This window comes from Hyperolius riggenbachi, chromosome 2 (assembly GCF_040937935.1).
Source record: "Hyperolius riggenbachi isolate aHypRig1 chromosome 2, aHypRig1.pri, whole genome shotgun sequence".
Classification (NCBI taxonomy): Eukaryota; Metazoa; Chordata; class Amphibia; order Anura; family Hyperoliidae; genus Hyperolius; species Hyperolius riggenbachi.
Genome location: NC_090647.1, coordinates 117,697,702 through 117,720,912, shown reverse-complemented (window position 1 = coordinate 117,720,912; position 23,211 = coordinate 117,697,702). Strand labels below are relative to the sequence as shown.

The following is a 23,211-nucleotide window of genomic DNA, read 5'->3' as shown; positions in this document are numbered from 1 at the left end:
CCACTTTATTGCCTGCCTGCCTCCACAAAGTTTGTCTTCCCCTCCCTTGCTCCTTGCTGTGCTGCTCTGCGGCATACTTCAGACCAAAGATCAGTGGAGAAGAGAAAGCCAGGTGAACGGTGCACAGTGATGGCGCAGATACAGGAAACATCACTGCTCACTTCCTTTATATGAAGTAGACACGCCGTCACAGTGTACAGTTTGCCTGGCTGTCTCTTCACTGCAGCTGCCTTACCGATGATCTGAGTTGAGAACTATTCCGCTGGGCAGCACAGCAGGGAGGGGAACTTGTAAGGCTACCTAAATTGATTGGCAATCTGTAGGCTAGCAGTTTAATAGCATTTTTTTCTCCACCAAAGAGTTTTAAAAACTCCCACTTCAGAACGCAAACCGATGCAATTTTTTATGCGGCCTATTGACTTGCATCAGCCTGGTGCACACCCAAAACCGCTAGCAGATCCGCAAAACGCTGGCGGTTTTTGAAACGCTTTTTCTTATTTTTAAGAAGAGTTTCAGCTAGCATTTTGGGTAGCGTTTTGGGTGTAGTAGATTTCATAGATAGTAACAAAAACGCCTACTAAACCGCTCTGAACTGCCGTTTTTCAGAGCGGTTTGCGTTTTTCCTATACTGTACATTGGAGGCAGAAACTCCTTTTGAAATCCCCCAAAAAAAAAAAAAAAAAAAAAAAAAAAAAAGCCTCAGCCCGGGAGTATGTGTTTCAGCAAAACGCCTCCCGCTCTGGTGTGAACCACCCCTTTGAAATACATTACCCACGCGTTTCCACAGCCGCAAGCGGCTGTAAAAACGCGAGTAATCCCGCTCGGTGTGCACCAGCCCATCATGTGCATTAATGCTAGCGTTTCTGCCTAGTGGGTTCCCAGCCTGAAGTCAGACTTGTTAGGCCTATATGAATGTAGAAAAGCCAAGCTACTGATATTTATCCCCCAGGACACAAGTTTCCCACAGCAGTGTTGTCTATTGCGGACACATATCACAGGCCAGCAGTGACCGGCAGAGGCAGTTGTAGTCACATCAAACATTCATGCTCTCATTTCCCTTCTGTACTCCAGTGTTAGCTGAGCACGCCGTGGCCTTGTGATCAATAAGCAGACGTTCTGTGTGCAGGGCAAAGGCTGCGCTGTAATCACATAGCCTTGTTGATTTTGATAATCTCTGAAAGTTGCTTAAAACGGGGAGCTTGAGTGACACCATGGCTTCTTCTCACATGGGAAACTATACATGATTAAGTAACTTGGTGATACGGTGCACAGCATCTATGCAAACAGCTCTGGAGGCACACCGTGCATAGAGCAAAGTCTCATACACGGTGTATAGAGCAAAGTCTCATACAAACCGCTACACCATATAAACGAGGCTAGAGTTGGAGCAGGCTGTTATTCTGCAGGAGGGATTATTACATTACACATGAATTAGACTCCTACCACTACATTTCCAGTCGCCAGTTATACTCCGCAATCTATAATGGCTATGAGTCATGTGCAAATTTACAGACCGAACAGCTTTGTGCACATGCAATCCACATGTGGCCATTACACGCCAGGATATGTACAGTATTTGGTTGCTTTGTCTATAGAAAAAAAAAAAAAAAAAAAAAAAAAAAAAAAAAAAAAAAAGGTACTTATCCGTTAGCCGGGCGCATCCGGCAGGTGGCGCTAATTACTATTCCCCCTCCAGGCCGACATGGATAGTAGGGAAAGATGTAACTCTGGTGGAGTTTTGTCGCCACCTAGAGGATGCGCCCGGCTAACGGATAAGTACCAAAAAAAAAAAAAAAAAAAAAAAAAAAAGACTTTACATAAATTTAGATCCTCTATTCTAGCAAGTGTCGTGTCACAACTGTCAGGAATTTACGATGCCTGCTACACACTATGCAATTTTCCATCAGATTGATGGTCAAAATCAGTTTATTTCCGTTTTTCTGATCACTTCTATGCAAAAATTGATCAGAAAAAAAAAAAAAAAAAAAAAAAGGGTCGGGCCTATTGGAAATAATCTATTCGACAGAAAATTGCATCATGTGTACAAGGCCTTATTGCTCAATATTTTCTGACTAAAAAGGACAGCTGAAGTGAAAGGTATATGGAGGTTGCCATATTTATTTCCTGAACTCAGAACTTCCTCTCTGCTCTATAAGATACAGAAGAGCATAATAACCTTTAAAGAGGAACTGTAACGCCAAAACGGCCCCTGGGGGGTACTCACCTCGGGTGGGGGAAGCCTCAGGATCCTAATGAGGCTTCCCACGCCGTCCTGCGTCCCTCGGGGGTCTCGCTGTAGCCCTCCGTGCAGTCCGGGCAGCGGTGACGTCATTATTTACCTTCCTGGCTCCTGCGCAGGCGCTCTGATGCCTCTCGGCGCCGAAGTAGGCGGAAATACCCGATCGCCGTCGGGTCTGCTCTACTGCGCAGGCGCAAGTTTCCGGCGCCTGCGCAGTAGAGCGGACCCGACGGAGATCGGGTATTTCCGTCTATTTCCGTGCCGAAAGTCGCCACAGCGCCCCCGCTGGAGCCAGCAAAGGTAAATATTGAAATGACAGTCGGCACAGTCGCCGGCTGTTCGGAGGGCTGCGGCGAGACCCCCGTGGGACAGAGGACGGCGTGGGAAGCCTCATTAGGATCCGGAGGCTTCCCCCACCCGAGGTGAGTACCCCCCAGGGGAGGTTTTTGTTGTTACAGAGTCTCTTTAAAAGAAAATATTTCTTCGTTACAGCGGATACAAATCCTGTAATCAATCTGAACGGTTTCTACTTCTTGCTTCATGGCATATTGTTAACATTGTGTTTACCAATTATCTCTCTGCCGTGGCAGTCAGCTGACACAGCTGAGGGATCAAATTACAACTTGTGCTTAGACACCCATGAGGGAGAATTAGGCAAAACTCTCTAAATACATACAGGTTGCACTTCTTGATTTTTTCCTTCTGTCCTGTGCAAGAGTTAAGGTCCACTTTAAGCTCTACCAGTTGCTTGGCAGCCCTGCTGGTCTATTTGGCTGCAATAGTGTCTGAATCAAGTATGCAGCTTATGTGGTCAGATGACAAAAATGTCAGAAACGCCTGATCTGCATATGCTTGTTCAGAGTATAAAGCATTAGAGGCAGAGGATCAGCGGGGCAGCCAGGCAACTGGTGTTGCTTAAAGATACATAAATCTGGCAGTCTCCATATACCTCTCACTTCAGTTGTCCTTTAGATCACAGTTCCCCAACCCTGTCCTCAAGTACCACCAACAGTACATGTTTTGCAGAAAACTACAAACACGCACAGGTGAGGTAATTAGTGTCTCAGCAGAGCTGATTAACTACCTCTGAATTTCCACAAAACATGCACGGTTGGTGGGCCTTGAGGACAGGGTTGGGGAACACTGCAGATGACACCTTGTGCATAAAAGATTATTCTTTGAGGGCTCGTTTCCACTATAGCAAATCCGCATGCGGGCACTGCATGCGGATTCGCATACTTAATGTTAGTGGATGGGGCTGTTTCCACGTGTGCGGCGGCGTTTTTCGGTGCGGTGAAAATCTGCACGACAGGGTCGTGCAGATTCGCGTGCGGCAGGAATGCGGGCGAATCGCCGCTAATGTATTCAATAGGGAAATCGCATGCGGCTTTGTCATGCGGATTTCCCCACGATTTCGCATGCAATTTCGCATGAAAGACAATGGAATTTAACACAGGCAGTGACATGGTTAAATTCGCATGGCTCCTTGCCATGCGAAATCGCATGCGAAATCGCGGGTAAATCCGCATGGGGAAACGCAGCCGCATGCGATTTCTTCAGCGGTGGAATCCAGGCGATTCCGCACCGCTACAGTGGAAACGAGCCCTTACTTACCTGGTGGCTTCTCCCAGCCTCTGTAGTCTTGTAGGTTCCTCAATGTCCTTCTGGTCCTCTTCCTTGATCCACTGTGCGGCCCGGGAAAGTCCATGACTTATCGAAGTCGCACATTACTGCGCAATCGCTATCACGCTTCCTTGATTGCGCTCCTGTGGTTGAGAGTGTTGCTGCACTTATAAGTCTAACCATACTGCGCATACGCAGAGTGTTCCTGGCCGCGGAAGCGCCATCAATGAGGCGCCTCCAACTCAGTGCATGGACAGTAGTGTATGACTATGGGGGGGGGGGGGGGGGGGAGGGAGGAAATCGATATAAAGGCATTATTGTACCATTAGATCCAATGCAACTCTATGGGCCATCGATCTGCTGCCAGAAGCAGATCGACCTAGATTTGCTATCCTGTCAGATAGATCAAATCAATCGAAAATAGATTGCAAATCAAATCGACTGGCTGATTTGAAAGAATCGCTTTCTGATCAATTGATTCTATAGAATCAATCGATGGCTGAAATCAACCAGTGTATGGGCCCCTTAAGGCCTCATTCACACTAGGGAAGTTGCGGAACGCTTTTCACAGTGCACTACATTGTGCGCTTTGTTAAAGCTTTTTTTAACATGGATTCTAATGTAACAAATTCACATCTATGCACTTGGTTACTGTCCTTTTTGAGAAACATAGCGTTGCATGCATTTCTATGCGTTGCGCTGTCAGGCACACAGCAATACAAGTGAATGGGTGTGCTTTTTAGGTGCATAGAAACAATGTTTTTTTTTTTACCCCCCCCACCCAAAAAACATTTTCAGATGAAAACAAAATCTTTATTGACAACTGCTACTTCAAATAAGCAAAACATGCTGGGAGAGAAAAAAACAAACAAACAAACAAAAAAAAAAACACAAATTAACTGTTTACCTCCCACGCCCAAACAATACCCAAATAAATAAAAAAAAAACAAAAACATAAATAAGTTACCTAAGGGTCTGAATTTTTTTTTTTTTTTTTTTAATGCATGTGAAGAGGGTATATTACTACTTTTTTAAAAAAAATTATAAGCTTGTAATAGTAATGGGCGCAAAACTAAAAAAATGCACCTTTATTTCCAAATAAAATATTGGCGCCATACATTGTGATAGGGACATACATTTTTTGGTGTAATAACCGGGACAAATGGGCAAATAAAATATGTGGGTTTTAATTATGGTAGGATGTATGGGTTTAAAGCTATCAAGGCTAAAAACTGAGAAATGATGCATTTTTTCAATTTTTTTTCTTAATAATCCTGTTAAAATGCATTTAGAAAAAATAATTCTTAGCAAAATGTACCACCCAAAGAAAGCCTAAAACAAAATATAGATCAATTCATTGTGATAAAGTAGTGATAAAGTTATTGGCAAATGAATGGGAGGTGAAAATTGCTCGGATGCACAAGGTGAAAAAAACCACTGAAGGCTGAAGTGGTTAAATAAGTTTCTGAACGCACTCAATGCCCTAGGCCTCTGCCGTTATTAGCTTCCAACTCATTAGCCCCATGCGAATTTCCAGCTCTGCCCACAGTTGGGGTAGGGAATAAATAGAAAAATCACTAGGCACATGTCTGGAATCGCTTTAAAATAACAATAATAAAAAAAAAATATATCGCTTCAAAAAACACTAAGGCCCCATTCACACTTGAAAGTGCAAAATGCAGGAGTGATTTTTCAGGGGAAAAAAAACAAAACTGAACACTGCATCGATTTTTCCATGATCGCGTTTAGCGCTTCTATAGCACTGAAATGCGATCGCCGGGAAATCGCCTGAAAATGGTGCAGGCTACGTGTTTGCATTTCACAATTTTGGGCAATTTGCACAAATCGCTCAAGAACGGGTTTATTACACTAGCGCTTTCAAAAGCGCTAGCGTTTGGCTGAAATCGCCGGCAAAACGCTCTAATGTGAATGGGGCCTAAGTGTTTGCTATTGCACCAGTGATTTTTGGTGTGCACTAGCCGTTACTGTTTCTTGTTGACCATAGAAAACAAAACTTGCTTTTTTAAAACAGAAAGTATTTGTGATAATTCAGGTTGGAGTGAGCTCTGAGATGTCTCCCAGTGCATCATTGCGGAAATATGCAAATTAACCATTGTTGCCCTAATGGTACATACACACTTGCGACTATGGTCGTTTGAAACAGCAGCTTAAAGGGACACTTTCGTTTCTGTAAAAAAAAAAAAAAAAAAAAAAAAAAAAAAAACAGCTTACTCACCTGGGGCTTCCAGCAGCCCCCTGCAGCTGCATCGTGCCCACGCAGACTCCATCAGATGCTCCTGGCTCTGCCGGCAGCCACTTCCGGTTTCGGCGACAGGAGCCGACAGGCCGGGAACGCGAGTGATTCTTAGTGTTCCTGGCCACAATAGTGCCCTCTATGCTGCTATATACTCTATGCTATAGCAGCATAGAGGGCGCTATTGTGGCCGGGAACGCAAAGAATCACTCGCGTTCCCGGCCTGTCGGCTCCTGACGCCGGAAGTGGCTGCTGGCAGGGCCAGGAGCATCTGATGGAGTCTGCGTGGGCACGATACAGCTGCTGAAAGCCCCAGGTGAGTAAAATTTTTTTTTTTTTTTTACAGAGACTTAAGTGTCCCTTTAACGGTTGGTCTGCCGACAATCAGGTAAAGAACTTTACCAAACGACCATTAAGTACGACGAACGATTGATATCAGCACAATGAGAAATTCCAACAGGATGGATCATATTGAACAACAATCATTACAAAACTATAGTGTGTACAGTTATCTGCCAAGCACGATCATTACAAGGGCCAATGCGCCTGCGTTGGATTGTGCCTAGCTACTGTAGTTCCTGTGTAGCTTGGCCCGTAAAGATTGTTACATTATAAAATTTCAAACAAACTTTGTTTTCAAGTTAACTATCATATATACTTATCTATTGTAACCCCATGTTTGAGGGTTTGCTTTTCTTTTATATAAATATGTACGCAATATTTCCCCCGATCGTTCTTTTCTGCGAGAACGATCGTTAAAATGTGTATGATGATTGCTGCATCCCATCATTGCATTCCAATCGTTCTTCTGGTAATTATCGTTCCTTGTAAACGATAGTTCTCGCAAGTGTGTGTACGTACCATTAGAAGCTAAACACACCTCCAGATCCGCTGGAATGCAATGATGTGTCAGCTTGTACAGATTAACCAGCAAGCTCATGGTGAACCAGAACTCCGTGGAGTGTGTGTGTGTGTAAGGCTGCATTTCCACTTGTGCGGTGCGAATCGCCGCGGTGTATGCGAATTTTCATGCGAAGTCGCATGCGAATTCGCATGGAAGACGATGTATGCAAATTTAACCATGGCAGTGCTGGTGTGCTTTTCCCATGGTTTCTATGCGAATTCTCATGAAAATTTGCATGAAAATTCGCATACCCAAACCGCATGCGAATTTCCTATTAAATGCATTGTATGCGATTCGCATAGCGGTATGCGAATTCTGATGGCTCTGCCATCCGAATTTTTTCTGCACAGAAAAAACGCACAGGAATCCTGACAAGTGGAAACAGTCCCATTCACTTGTATTGCTATGCGAATTTGCATGCGAAAAACGCATGCGAATTCGCGATAGTGGTAATGAGCCCTAAGGGTTACTAAAATGCTATGGAAAACAAAAACTTGCTTTCATAAAACAAAAAGTATTTAAAATACCAAGTTAAATGAGGGCTATCGTGAAATTTTAAAATATTTGTAAACACATACAAATAAGAAGTACATTTCTTCCAGAGTAAAATCAGATGTAAATTACTTTTCTCCCATGTAGGACTATACAGTTAGGTCCCATTCACACTAGAAGCGCTTTTCTGAGCGTTTTGTGATTAGCATTTTTTAAAAAAAAGCTTGCATTCACTTTCATTAAAATCGCAGCGATTTTGTGACCGCTAACATTGCAGCATTTTTTTCTGCGATTTTAATGCAAGTGAATGGGAGAGATTTAAAAAAATAAAAATAAAAAAAAAGAAGCGCTTCTTGTGTAAATGGGCGCTAAGGCCCCATTCACACTTAGAAGCGCAAAACGTCTGCGAGTTTTGCGGGAGTGATTTTTTTTTGCGATTTCACATGGGAAAAACAAAATACAAAAAGAAAAAAAAAACAAAAAAAAAACAAACAGTGCAGCGATTTCTTTGCTATCGCGTTTAGCGCTTCTGTAGCGCTGAAACGCGATCGCTGGGAAATCGCCTGAAAATAGTGCAGGCTACGAGTTTGCCAATTTTGGGCGATTTGTGCAAATCGCCCAAGTAAGAACAAGCCCATAGGGTTTTATTACACTAGCGCTTTCAAAAGCTCTAGCATTTGAGCGTTTTGCCGAAATCGTGAATGTAGCATAAAAGTTTGCTTTCACACAATCACACAAGCTGAATCCCATGAAATGTCAGAAACACACCCACTTACCACATTGGCTGGAAGTTTGTGTCCAGGAAGGTACTTGACATTCTCATGCTCGGTGTTGATGATCTCCGTCAGTTTTTTTCCTCCCACCATCTCCTCGAAGACCCACATGTTCACCACATTGTCAAACTGCGGCAGCTTCGCCGCATTGTCGCCCACTATTTTTGCAATGGCGGATCCCCTGTGCAGGCAATAAAAATCAACTCAGAAAAGTGCAGGCATGAAATCATGACTAAATATTGCATGCAAAAAACAAAAGAAACACAACACAAGGAGGTCAGCAATGGTAGCCTCCATATCAATTCAAATTAAAAAAAGTGTATCTTGAACTGCCTTTATTTTGTCCTTAGTTGGTCACCTGCATTCCTTAAGGTCCATTGAGGTCTCATCAGTGGGTGTGCAATTCTGTGTTATGCACATGGGCGTCCGCACGTATGGCAAAATAGGGCTTTGGCCCTCCCCTGGCTAGCTGCTGCCCCCCCCCCCCCCCCCCCCCCCGAACACGGAAGTGGCCAGGCCACCCACCCTGGGGTGGCAGCAGAGAGAGAAAAGGGAGCGTGTGGAAAGCCGCTCCCCTTCCTTCACCTTTGGGGCTCCCCCCCTCTCTCGCTCCCCCCTTTAGAAATTAGCGGTGCGTGCAGCAGCGGCGGGACACTAACGCTATCCTCCGGCGCTAGTAACCCTCTCTCTTTGCGCCAATGAGCTGGACTGGACTAGACCAGAGCAGCAGCGCAGATACAGAGCTCACTCGCGCAGGAAGATAGCGCAAGTGTCCCGCCGCTGCTGCACGCACCGCTGAACCTGGGGGGGGGGGGGGGGGGGATCCCTGTTACTACCTAACCTGGGGGGGTCCCTGTCACTGCTTGAACTAGGGGCTCCTGTCACTACCCTCCAAGATTTTATGAATAGAGCCCAAAGTGGGTGAGTTAATTCACTTTTTACTTACCATTTCTACACACGTCATACTGAAGCCAACGACGGGTCCGTCGGCACCTCCCGCTGGGCGGATTTTCAGCAGACAGTACAGCGTGGGTACAGCCTGGCGGCAGACTGATAAGGCTGTTTCTGAGCGATCCGCCAGCCTTATCAGTCCACCGACAGACTGTACACACGCTGTACTGTCTGCTGAAAACCCGCCCAGCGGGAGGTGCCGACGGACCTGTCGTTGGCTTCAGTATGACATATGTAGGAGCCTAAAGTTCAACATGTTAGAAATCTATCTTACCATCTAGCTGCAGAGCAATTAGGCATTGTTCTACTCAGCAGGAGATAACCAGAAGACAATGCACCAGAGATAATGACCATTCTCTACAGAAAATCTAATTATGCATTCTAACAGAAAAATCTAACAGAAGAGTTAAGAATCTAATGCTGAGCATACACTGCGAGGTGCGCTGTTGAGCCGCTGATGGCTCGATTGATAATATCAGACAGGTCCGATGACCTGCCGGATAGATTGCCCGCTCGATCCGACGAGCGGGAATAGATCTGCGCACACAAGCGGTGACGCGGCGGGAGTCGATCCGGCGGCTAATCGGCCGCCGGATCGACCGGTGTATGCCTAGGATAACAGAAAATTGTATGGTGTATTCCCAGCATTACGCTGGGCATACACGGATAAGATTATGCACCGGATCGAGCCGCTGACTCGATCCCGGCGCATCCCCGCGGGCGCTTCTCATCTTCCGCTCGATTCCCCGCCCGCAGGGAATCTATCCGGCGAGTCATCGGACCTGTCGGATATTATCAATTGAGCTATCAGCGGCTGGATTGATAAGGAGCAAATGCTCCGTGTATGCCCAGCATTACAGGTGTTTGTACTAATGGTGGGGATACACGGTGCGTTTCTTATCAAATACATTAGCAAAGCTCGATTGATAATTTCCGACAGGTCCAATCACCGTGCAAACTGATTCCCTGCTTGATACCCGTGGGCGGACAAGATAAGGAAGCGCCCGCGGGGACAAGCGGGAATCGATCCGGTGGCCGCGGCGGGAGCCGATCCGGCGGCTAATCGAGCCCAGCATAATGTCATGAACAATGGAAAACGCAGGTGCGGGGTGAGGCTAAAAAGGTTAATGTCACATGAAGCACTTATGAGCTTTTTTTTTTTTTTTTTTAAAAAAAAAAAAAACAACAACAACAAAAAAAAAAAAAACTTGCACTTTGAAAAGTGCTTGGATAATGTATTTGAATTGGATGGAGCACACCAGAGCGACTAGTTTTTTTTCCCCCAAACCCAAACTACAGAAGCTGTTGAGTTACAGTTCTACTGTAACAAAAAAAAAAAAAAAAAAAAAAAAAAAAACAAAACAAAAAAAAAAAACCCTACACCAAAAAAAAATAAAAAAAATTAAAAAAAATGCGCTGAGCGTTTGCAATTATGCGAGCACTTTTTGGTGTGCACTGGGCCTAAATTAGGCCCATATTCTCCAGTGGGAACAGTGTGCCAGAGAGGTTTCTCAATCACTCACAGCAGACAGTGTAGTTCACACCATTCCCAATCACTTTGTATTGCTCCAATTTGCCTCTCCACAGGCAACGTATATAAAGAGGTTTATTCTTTCCAATTACCTTGTTGTGAAGTAAATTAAGGCTCAATTGTTTTCAAACAATATACTCACACCTAGTCTTTATAACAGCAAACTGCCAAAAGTACACTTCTTTGCAATCTGGTACAAGAGACAGTGGGGAGTAAAAAAAAAAAAAACAAAAAAAAAAAAAAAAACCAGACATGAGAGAAAGGATTCACTGTACAGACTGAAAAGTGCCCAAACCAGAGTCAAGGGACTTAATTCAGTTTTTTTTATAAGGTGAAATTAACATTGCGATTGATCATTCATGAGCATCTGGGGTCGTTAAGGATCTGACATGACAGATCCTTAAAGTGGGCATAAGGAAAACAGAGAACTGGACCCTTTTAAGGTGGCCATACACTGGTCGATTTGCCATCAGATTTGAGCAACAGATAGATCCCTCTCTGATCAGAGAGGGATCATATGGCCACCTTACTGCAAACAGATTGTGAATCGATTTCAGCCTGAAACCGATAAATCTGTGGAGCTGCCGCTGCTATCCGCCCCCCTGCCTACATTACCTGTTCCGGTCGGCGCGAGTCCCCTGGCCCCAGCTGTCTTCTCCGCTCCGGGCTCCAGACTGTTCCTGCAGCTACTGAACTTCCTGTCCAGGGGAAGTTTAAACAGTAGAGGGCGCTCTACTGTTTAAACTTCCTGCCGGGACAGGAAGTTCTGTGTAGCTGCAGCCGGTCCGGAACCCAGCGTGGAAAGACGACAGCGAGGACCAGGGGCCTCGCGCCGGCCGGAACAGGTAATGTATACCCGATGTATTGCATTAGTCATTCGAACGCCGCTATCGACGCACTCCCGACCCGCCGGCGAGCGAGAGAAATCTTCCCCACGGACGGATCAACAGGAATGATCGATTTCGGATGGAAATCGATCGTTCTGTCAGCGGAGTGCGCGGCGATTTCACAGCCGATTCGATCACTGTGATCGAATCGGCCGTATATCGGCGGTGTCTCATGTCTGCCTCATCTGTGACTAAATCACAACTGTAAGTTGATCTCATCTGTGTCAGCTGGCGGCTAGAGATGGCTCGAACCCCCGAATTTTGGCTCGCAAACCGCGAACTTCCGCAAAAGTTTGCGCGAACCGCAATAGACTTCAATGGCCAGGTGAACTTTCAAAACTACAAACACTGTTTCTGGCCACAAAAGTGATGGAAAAGATGTTTCAAGGGGTCTAACACCTGGAGGGGGGCATGGCGGAGTGTGATACACGCCAAAAGTCCATTGGAAAATTACGGATTTGACGCACAGCAGCGTTATAATCCATAAAGGGCAGAAATCACATTGCATTCCTAAATTGGAGGCATAAAGGGCTTGAAAACATCTTGCGTGTGTAGACATGGATCAGCAGGTAGTGTTCTGCTTCACACTGACAGACCAAACTCACTGTGTAACGCACCACAAACAGCCGTTTGTGTAGTGACGGCCATGCTGGACTGATGCGCACGATGGCGAGAGTGCAGGCGATGGCGTTTTCTCAAGCCCATATGGTTGGGCTGAGGTACATCAATGACAGAACAACAGTGACTGTCCAGCTGATCGAATTTGGTCTGTGCACAATGAAGCAACGACATTATCTTGGGTCTGCCCCCCCAACACACTCACATGGGTCATTGCTTCATAGTGATACGCAAGCCCCTTCACATGCCGCTGGACACTGCCACAAGCTGTTTGACGACAAGCGCCCCCTGCTTCTTTCAGCAACTCGTCTCCTCCTACTCCTCTCCGACTTCCCCTCTGAACTGTCCCTCTGGTCTATTGGGAGACCACGTGACATCCATGACAGTATCATCCTCCTCCTCCTCCTCCACAGCGTCGCTTGTATCAGACCGACACCTCAAAAACTGCACCAACAGCAGGTACTTCATTCTCACACCTTACATCCATACTGACACCTAACTCAGACATATGAGGTGGTGTAACATGCTTAGCACCTTCATCTTGTAACAATAATGGCTATGAATCAGTTAATTCCCCACCAAATAACTCCTGCAAACTGTCAAATGGAGCGGATGTGGTGCTAGTAGAAGCGCTGGTGGCTGCCGGCTGAGTGTTAAAGGGGAACTGAAGTAAGAGGTATACGGAAGCTGCCATATTCATTTCCTTTTAAATCAATACCAGTTGCCTGGCAGCCCTGCTGGTCTATTTCTCTGCAGTAGTATCTGAATAACACCAGAAACAAGCATGCAGCTAGTCTTGTCAGATCTGACTTTAAAGTCAGAAACACCTGATCTGCTGCATGCTTGTTCAGGGGCTATGGCTAATAGTATTAGAGGCAAAGGATCAGCAGAGCTGCCAGGCAACTGGTATTGCTTAAAAAGGAAAAACATGGCAGCCTCCATATACCTCTCTCTTCAGTTGTCCTTTAAATGGGGTGCTAGAATCAGAGCAGGAGGCGGAAGATATGTCACTGCTCCGTGCAGAAGCTGAGGGAGATGAGGTGTTGTGTGTTAACTAGTCAACTACGTCCAGACAATCTTGGGAGTTGATGGCATGTGCCTTCTGAACACTGTACTTTGGTCCAGGGTCGCACAAAATCACGTCAGCACGACATCGGGGGTGGGGGGAATGCAGTGAAAGGTGTGCACTGACTTGAATAATACAATGTGCAGTCACACAGATGCAGTGAAAGGTATGCGCTGACTGCTGTATAATGAGACGAATACACTTGAAATCCTATAATGAGAATCTGTTATGGAGGGCAAGTCTGCCATCCATCCAAATGAAAGTTATGCACTGACTGGTATAATACAATGTGCAGTCACAGAGATGGAGTTAAAGAGAAACTCCAACCTAGAATTGAACTTTATCCCAATCAGTAGCTGATACCCCTTTTACATGAGAAATATAATGCTTTTCACAAACAGACCATCAGGGGGCGCGGTATGACTTTGATTTTGTGCTGAAACCCCTCCCACAAGAAGCTCTGGGACCGCGGTACTCTGGGCAAACTGCCACAATGTAACAAGGTTCACAGACAGGAAATGGATTTTTACAGCTGTCTCTAACAGCCAAAACAGCTAGGAGCAGCTACATAACCTGTCCACAGTAAAAATGTCACCATGTAATAAATGTCAGAATGTAAATCGTGGAGAGGAAAGATTTTACAATGAGCAAACACTGACTAAATCATTTATACATAATTATGGTAAAAAATGAAGCACTTTTTTTACTACATTATTTTCACTGGAGTTCCTCAAAAAAAAAAAAAAAAAAAAAAAAAACAAAAAAAAAAAAAAAAAAAAAAGGGTACTGACTGCACGTACACACACACACACACACACACACACACACACACACACACACACACACACACACACACACACACACACACACACACACACACACACACACACACACACACACACACACACACACACACACACACACACACTCTCAAAAGAGCTTTTTCTGTGGTGCTTTTCAGCAACAAATATCAGCAAGGAGCAAGCTAAGACCTCCTAACTAACGCTTTCCCCATCTTTCCAGTGTCTCTCCCTATAGAAGCAGCAGACAGAGCGAGAAAATGGCCGACGCTGCTGCCTTTTATAAGGAGGGGGGGTTCCAGGAGGGAGTGCAGCCTGACTGGCTGCCATGTGTCTGCTGACTGATGTAGAGGGCCAAAGTTTAGCCCAATGATGTAGTATAGAGGGCGGGTCGAACTCACTATATGTTCGCGCGAACAAGTTTGCATGCGAACCATTCGGGCCATCTCTACTGGCTGCCTCAGCAGAGCAGCCAATTTGTAAACACAGGACTTTAACCCTATGTCTGCTTCCATGAAAGCAGGAAGTATACACTGCAGGATTTGTATCAGCTGCAACAAAAAGGTTTTTCCTTTAACCACTTCCCTACCACAGGGTTTTTTCCACTTCAAACCAGAGCAATTTTCACATCACATTCCTCTCCTCCCATTCGTCAAATAACTTTATCGCTACTGATCACACTGAAATGATCTATATCTTTTTTTGCAGGACAAAAACTAGGCTTACTTTGGGCAGTACTTTTTGCTAAGAATTATTTTATATACATTTTACAGGGAATAATAATAATAAAAAATAATTTCACAGCTTTCAGCCATTGTAGTTTAACCGGTTCAGCGCCGCGGTCCGAAAATCTCATGCATCTGAGCAACGTTCACCTCCCATTCATTCGCCTATAACTTTATTGCTACTTATCACAATGAATTGATCTATATCTTGTTTTTTCCGCCACCAATTAGGCTTTCTTTGGGGGTACATTTTGCTAAGAGCCACTTTACTGTAAATGCATTTTAACAGGAAGAAGAAAAAAAAAAACGGAAAAAATTCATTATTTCTCAGTTTTTGGCCATTATAGTTTGAAATTAATATACGCTACCGTAATTAAAACGCATGTATTTTATTTGCCCATATGTCCCGGTTCTTACACCATTTAAAATGATGTCCCTATCACAATTTATGGTGCCAATATTTCATTTAGAAATAAAGGTGCATTTTTTCAATTTGCGTCCATCCCTATTTATAAGCTTATAATTTTAAATATAATAACATTCTCTTGACATGCATAATTAAAAAGTTCAGACCCTTGGGTAACTATTTATGTTGTTTTTGTTTTGTTTTTTAATTGTATTTTTTTTTTTTTTTTTAAATAAAAAAAAGTGTATGTGGGTAATTTTTGGTGTGGGAGGGAAACTGCTAATTTTAAATGTAAAATTATATTTTTTTTTTTAATCAAAAATGTATGTGGGTGCAGTTTACTATTTGGCCACAGTGAAAAAAAGTCCTGGATGCGAACGATCTCGCATCCAGGAACTAAAATGCTGGAAAAAAAAAAAAAAGGAGTTTCCTGGGGGCAGAAATACCGCGTTCTCTGGAGAGAAAGCGTCGGTATTTCTGTGGGGAAGCTAGATCGGTGAATGGGAATTATATTCCCATTCACTGATCGGGGGGCTAGCGGCGGGTGCGCGCGCGGGCCCGATCGCGCGCACCACGCAGGGAAAACAGCAGTGCCTATCTGGACGAGGAAACTCGTCCAGATAGGCCGAACTGGTTAAAACAAAAAAAGGGCCGCTGCAACTCACATAACAGGACCAAGTGGAAGCAGGAAATCTATAGCCATATGCAGTCAGTTTCCGAAGAAGGATATCCCGCTACACCAGTTGGCTGGGTTCCAGTATAAAGTCGCATTCACAGTGGGACGTTATGGTTGCGCGTTATAAAGTCTCATAACAGCTTACCGAACTGCAATGTGACTAACGTTGCGATGTTAAAGTCACATTAAAAAATGTTGTGGTATCTCACTGCTTGCAGCGCATTACCTCTTAATGCAGACACGTTGCGACTTTAACGTTGCATTAAAATGCAACGTCCCACTGTGAATACAGCCTCAATCTTTATTCCGACATCATGATACAAACATCATGACATACATATTAACTGTGAATCAGCATGATCACCTCTCATAGGCATTAGGCCACATACACACATCAGACTATAGTCTTTGGAAAATGAAAGATCACAGACCAATCTTGCCACCCTTCATGTAGTATGAGAGCCATACTCTACACAGTCTTTTCTATGGGGCTGAACTCCCCATCAGATAAAAATCTTTGCAAGATGCTGCACACACAGATGCTGTACAGACACAAAAGATCAGTATCTGCAAAAGATCTGTTCCTGCCAAAGATCCATTCCTGCAAATTGCAATGATAGTCTATGAGATCTGCAGATCATCATACACACATGATTTAACTGACATTCATCTGCAGAACAGATCCACCAGGATGGATTTTCAGATCTGCAGATGATTGCTTGATCTAATGTGGAAAATCTATCCTCCAACTACACATATGTATGATAAAGGCTCTAAAAAAAAAAGATAAATTTAGCAATAGTGCCCCTTTAAACATTGTAATAATTAAGCAAACAGCATACCTAATCTGATAGAATTGGCCTCTTTGTATGTTAGTAGCAGTTTTTATGGTGAATAAATATTTGCATGGATACTGAAAAGGACGGTTGCTGGGATCATACATACATGTGGATGAGGAGGAGAACAAACCCTAGATTGAACTTCATCCCAATCAGTAGCTGATACCCCCTTTCCCATGAGAAATCTTTACCTTTTCTCAAATAGACCATCAGGGGGGGGTCTGTATGGCAGATATTGTGGTGAAACTCCGCCCACAGTGCCATGGCAGTTTTCGGTCTGCGAACTTCATTGTATTGTGAGAAATAACTGCTGTTTTGAATTACCAAGCAAATAGTATCTCCCTCTGTACACATAATTCTCAGAAACTAACATTCCACAGAGATCACCTGGCAGAACTAAGGCCTGGTTCACACGGATGGTTACACGGCTGCAAGAGACGGCTGCAGTGCTTGTCATTTAAACACTGTCCATTGTGAATGGACAGCTATCGATATGACTGTGTACAGTCATTTGCACAAACGCAGCATGTCAATCCAGATTTTCTGTCTGCCTTGCGCTTAGCCAATCAGGTTGCTTGCAGGATCGCTCACCACCGCCCTTCCATGTCCCCCTGCAGGGTGTAAAAACGCTGCATGCCTGAAGCACTACTGAAAGCCGAATGCTTGCAGAAAAACCATTTGGAACAAATCTGAACAACAGAGTAACCAAGCAGCTCAGGGTGACCCAAACTACTAGGAATGTATAGGGGGATAAAAGGAACCAAAAAGCAAAGCTTGGTGTAATTTGCCTTCTTAAAAACAGAAGGAAAATTTGCAATCATTAAGATGTCGCCACCTGGTATACATTTCAGAATGTAAATCAGGAAGAGGATACATCTTTCAATGAACAAACATTGACTAAATAGTTTATAAATGAATAAAAAAAAAAAAAATTTCCATGATGCCATTTACACTACAGTTACTCCAGTATGAGCATCTGCAGTAGGTAAAATATACATTGCTTCTTTCTTACGATACTCGCTCCTTGCTTATCATACCTTTACAGATAAAAATAATCAGGGATTAACCAAGTTGTAACTTCACCTTTAGCCGGCCAAGTCATGTGTAAAGTGTGGAGGGTGCGTCTGTTAGGTGCTCTTATGGTTTTGCATGCTCTGCACATGCCTGCTGTCACAGGACCCCTCGTGGCAAGACCGCAAATTGCCTTCCAATCGGTTTCAGCACACAGACCATGCAAGCTGTGGTCGCATTTGATGCGCAGAAACCGTCGGAATTTGGGCAGCAGACCGACCAGAAGGGAGTATGTGATGTTACGGTACTTACAAATTACACACTATTTCAGGGTATAACTGCCACCACCTCTGTTTTCTGAGGCAGAGGAACTCACTGACTGGCTATTTCACGACCTGCAAATAAACGGTTAAACACACTACTCTGTCTAGCTAGCAACAAAAGTAGCGTCTCCTCAGAAGTCTGGGTTCAGTTTCTGTATGGCTGAATAATAGGGTAGCTGGAGCAACATCTGACGATAGCGTCGGTTTATTGAAATACAATAATTAATATACACAGAAAATCGTTAAAAACAACAATTAGAGACAAAGGATAACAGTATAGAAAATAAAAATGGAGGAAAAGAAAAAAAAAAAAAAAAAAAAAAAAAAGGCGGATAAAGTTCATGGAAAGATGTCCTTTCTGGGAAAATCTGAGCACATGGAAAATGTGCTTTGTTTGTCCAGGAGCAAAGTTCAGACAAGATGGCCGCCACTGTTCCTCAAAGTGGCAGCAGCTCTCATGAAGGTGGAAAAATGGAGGAATGAGGTCCGCCTGCTGGCCATGTGCTTTTGATGAAGCTGGCTCGAGGGTCTGGCTGTGCCTGCCCCCCCTCTGAATTACCCACCAATGACAGTTCATTCCCTCTGAGAGATTTTAGGGTTAAACTTATAAAATGCCGTAACTCATAAACGATACATGTAATATTTAGGTGGATAGCAGATTCATACTTGTCGGAAAATACAGATTTATATGATATCAGACGTGACTAGGGTAGCTTCTCAGGTTCCTGAGAAGATTCATACCGCAATAACTGGACGAGCTATTGCCATGAATTGTATATCCGCACGTTGGGCAGACTTTAACGAATAAGACTATATGAATTTCATAGCTGTGCGATATACGGTCTTCGTATACCGACAAGAAATCATAAAACACATGCATTCAGATCTGCCCTCCATCGGTGCCATGGAGTCTGTGGGAAAGCAGGTTTTGAATAGACCTCCTACTGTGAGGGAAGTGTCCTTTGCTGGCTCACCAAATGGATGAGCAGTTGACACCTATCTGAAGTTCTGCCAGAGTGCAGCATCCTGTGTCCCCAGGTAATTAAAAACACACTAGTCTCTTGAACACCAGAGTTTGTTCCTGGTCATTAGCACATCAAAAGAGCCATCCTGCCGTTAAGCTAACTATCTCTGCTGAGAAAAGAGAGAGCCCAGATTGACTGCAGATGCTCCTACACAACCAATCCCGATTCTATCAATCTTAATCGCAATCAATGCAGAGAATCGATTGCGATCGCATGTTCTTCACGGGCGGTTCAAGGACGCGTCTGCGGCCACGCAACCGTCCATCGCACCTGCTAGTTATGAATTTATGCTGATTTATTTGTTTTGATCTGGCTTGTGTCAACTACGTCTGCTCTTCTGATCTTGTTACTCAACTTGGCCAGACAATTGACTTTGCCCTAATTGCCACCATCCCGACCCTAGTCTTGTCTGCCGCCTGCCTTGACCTCAGCCTCTCTACCAAACGTGCCTTTATCACTGCTAGCTCCAACCATTGCTCATCTACAGACCTTGCTACCAGCACACAACTACTGAGCCTGAACAGATCTCATAACCTTCAGCAAAGCAGTCTGCTGCCTGCTGGGGATAGTGGTCTTACATCCCGTGTGGGACACTGGTTTTGATGACGGGGTCATAAGAAGGACCAAAAAAAACATTTCTGCTATCAACAGTTTATGGTTGCATGTACTATTAGGTCAAGGGTGAACATTTATCACAGGCTGACACAGACAACTGTGCCCTCCAAAATATCGAAACACTTGTGTTTACTTGACAAAAATCAACGGTTAGTTTGGCATTAGGGTGTGCTACACCAGTTAGGAGGGATACACAAAGATATATCACATCGTACTAGATTATTTGTTGCTATGCATTGTTCTTGCATTTTCTATTGTATTGTCTTCCCTGCTAGTTTAACAGAACAAAAAGGCCATTGAAGCCAAAATTTGCAAGAAAATTTGTACAGGTGAATAGAAACAGTGTTAAAAATTGGATAGGGGGAAAAATACATACATACATACATACATACATACAGTAATCACATGTGCAATTTGCTTTGGAAAAGGCCCTCCAAGAACAGGACCTGTCAGTATAATAGATCTTTACTAGGATACAGAACATGTTATTTCTGTTTACAGTTACATGACAATGTTTACAGTATAAATTTAGTTATTTGAATTCGCTGCACTTTCATGTTGTGACCACAAATGTATGGGTACAATATATGCACAGCTCCATGAGCTAGTCAAGTGGTAGGACAAGGGCAGACCTGCGCTGACAGATCTGCCATCTGTTCTAAAATTAAGTGAGGTGTTCTGAGCCTTCTTATACTGACCATGGTGTTCCCAAGCTCAGCAGAACATTAACCTTTTAGTGCAATCTAGCTTCTTAACGCAAAGTCAAATACAACATGCAGTCCAGCACAAACTCTTAGGGCTAGTGCACACCAAGAGCGCTTCTGAGCGCTTGTAAAAATGCAAGCGTTTGGTAATGTATTTGAATCAGATGGAGCACACCAGAACGGTGAGCTTTTTCCCCAAATGCAAACACGGGTCCTGCAGCAATTTTGCTGATCTAATGCTGGGCATACACGGACAGGAGGGAGGCTTATCAATCGAACCTGATGGCTCGATTGATAAGATCCAACCTGTCCGATACCCCGCCGGATCGATACTGCGCTCGATACCGGCGGGGAGAACAATGGGCAGAAACGAGCGGCTAATTAGCCGCTCCCGCGGGGACGAGCGGCAATCGATCCGCGCGCAGGAGCAGGGGATGCGCCGGCTTAGAGCCGCCGGCTTGATCCGGCGTATAAAACGTGCCGTGTATTCCAGGCATTAGAGGCGATTCAACCTGAAGGTTATAGAAAACCTGTAATAAACCCTCCCCTGGGAGGTACTCGCCTCTGGTGGGGGAAGCCTCGGGATCCTATCGAGGCTTCCCCAGTCATCCTCAGTCCCACGGCAGCAGCGATAAAGCTCCCCGAACAGTGGGGATGTAAATATTTACCTTCCCGGCTCCAGCACAGTATCGGCTCTCCGCTCGGAGATAGGCAGAAATAGCTGATTGCAGGTCTCCAGCGCAGTATAGCAGACCTGACAGATCGGCTATTTTCGCTGATCTCTGTGCGGAGAGCCACAATAGGTAAATAAATCAGCACTTGTCGAGGGAGGATTGCCGGACACTTCGGGGGAGCCAGCGCTGGATTGCCTGCAGCTACAGGGGTGGAGGAAGCATAATTGGGACCCTGAGGCTTCCCCCTCCTGAAGAGAGTACCCCCCAGGGGAATTTTTGTTTGTTAAAAGTTCTCTTTAAGTATAGGAAGGTGGAAAAATCACTCTGAAAAGCGCTAAAACAGAGCGATTTTCCAAGCGTTTTTGTTACAGCTGTACTGCAACAATAAATAAACTACACCAAAACCACTCCAAAAATAGCTAGGCATGATTAGAAAAATCGATCGGCACATTATTATTATTATTATTTTTTATTTATATAGCGCCAACATATTCCGCAGCGCTTTACAAAGCACAATAAGACGACAAGGGGGAACATAGATACAACTAACAAATATACAGCAGAGTTCCAAGCAGCACAAATATTGTTACAAAAACAGTAAACATTAGGAGGATGACCCTGCCCTTGCGAGCTTACAATCTAATGGGTAGTGGGGGACACACTAGGTAAGGGGGTGGAGGATGGATGAGGCAGTGATTCTTTGCCTCTGATTACATTGTGACAAATAAGTAAATAAAGGGCTATAGAATGTTATAAGCTCGTCTGAAAAGGTGTGTTTTAAGAGTGCGTTTGAAGATGTCCAGGTTTGGAGCATGACGTACAGGCTGTGGAAGAGAGTTCCAGATAAGGGCTGATGCTCGTGTAAAGTCCTGGATGCGAGCATGAGAGGAGGTGATCAGCTTAGAGGCCAGGAGAATTTCTTGGGAGGAGCGAAGGTTGCGGGAGGGACAATATCTTGAGATTAGTGAGGAGATGTATGGAGGAGACAACTCGTGGAGGGCTTTGTATGTTAGAGTCAGGAGTTTGAACTGGATCCTCTGGGTAATGGGTAACCAGTGGAGAGAATGGCACAGTGGGGCTGCATCAGAAGAGCGTGTGGAAAGGTGAATGAGGCGGGCCGCTGCATTTAGAAGGGATTGGAGAGGAGCTAGCCTGTTTTTTGGTAGGCCACAGAGCAGGGTGTTGCAGTAGTCTAGGCGGGAGATGATTAAGGCATGAACAAGCATTTTGGTGGCCTCTTGTGTGAGGAAGGGACGGATACGGAATATATTTTTGAGCTGGAAATAGCAGGTGGTGGTTAATGAGGCAATGTGAGGTTTAAAGGAGAGCTCTGAGTCAAGTATAACCCCCAAGCAGCGGGCCTTAGTGGTTGAGGTTATTGGGGTGTTGTCTACCGTTATGGTTGCAATTGGTGGGGGTGTAGATAGCAATGGTGGAAAAATCACAATTTCCGTTTTAGTCATGTTGAGTTTGAGGAAGCGGGAGGACATGAATGCAGAAACGGCACGTAGACAGTCGGGGACTCTGGATAGTAGTGAGGACAGGTCAGGAGCTGAGAGATAGATTTGGGTGTCATCCGCATAAAGGTGATACTGGAAGCCAAAAGAGTTAATTAGTTGTCCCAGGCCACGGGTGTAGATTGAGAAAAGAAGTGGCCCAAGAACAGAGCCTTGAGGTACACCAACAGACAGTGGGTGTGGAGAGGACTTGGTGTTAGAGAAGGAGACAGTGTAAGAGCGTCCAGAGAGATAAGAGGAGATCCAGGAATGTGCTTGTCCCTTGATTCCTAAAGATGACAGTGTCTGCAGAAGCAGAGCATGATCAACCGTGTCAAAGGCAGAGGAAAGGTCAAGGAGTATTAGAATGGAGAACTGGCCTTTGGATTTAGCTACCAGTAGGTCATTAGCAACTTTCGTGAGGGCAGTTTCAGTGGAATGGTGTGTGCGGAATCCAGATTGAAAGGGGTCAAGTAAGGCGATAATCGCCTAGAAAAAGCACTTTAAAAAGTGGTAAGCGTTTGTGATTACGCAAGCACTTTTTGGTGTGCACTGACCCTCAGAAGTGACACCTGAAGT

At 44.6% G+C, this 23,211-nt stretch overlaps 1 protein-coding gene across 1 annotated transcript in view; it reads right to left on the bottom strand.

Annotated features, from left to right (window-relative positions):
- GPD1 (glycerol-3-phosphate dehydrogenase 1) overlaps nt 1-23,211 on the bottom strand; it is a 107,189-nt gene that overhangs the window by 67,113 nt on the left and 16,865 nt on the right. Inside the window, exon 2 of the mRNA XM_068265110.1 lies at nt 8,289-8,466. Coding sequence (XP_068121211.1) covers nt 8,289-8,466 — 178 coding nt within the window. The remainder of the gene's footprint in view (nt 1-8,288; nt 8,467-23,211) is intronic.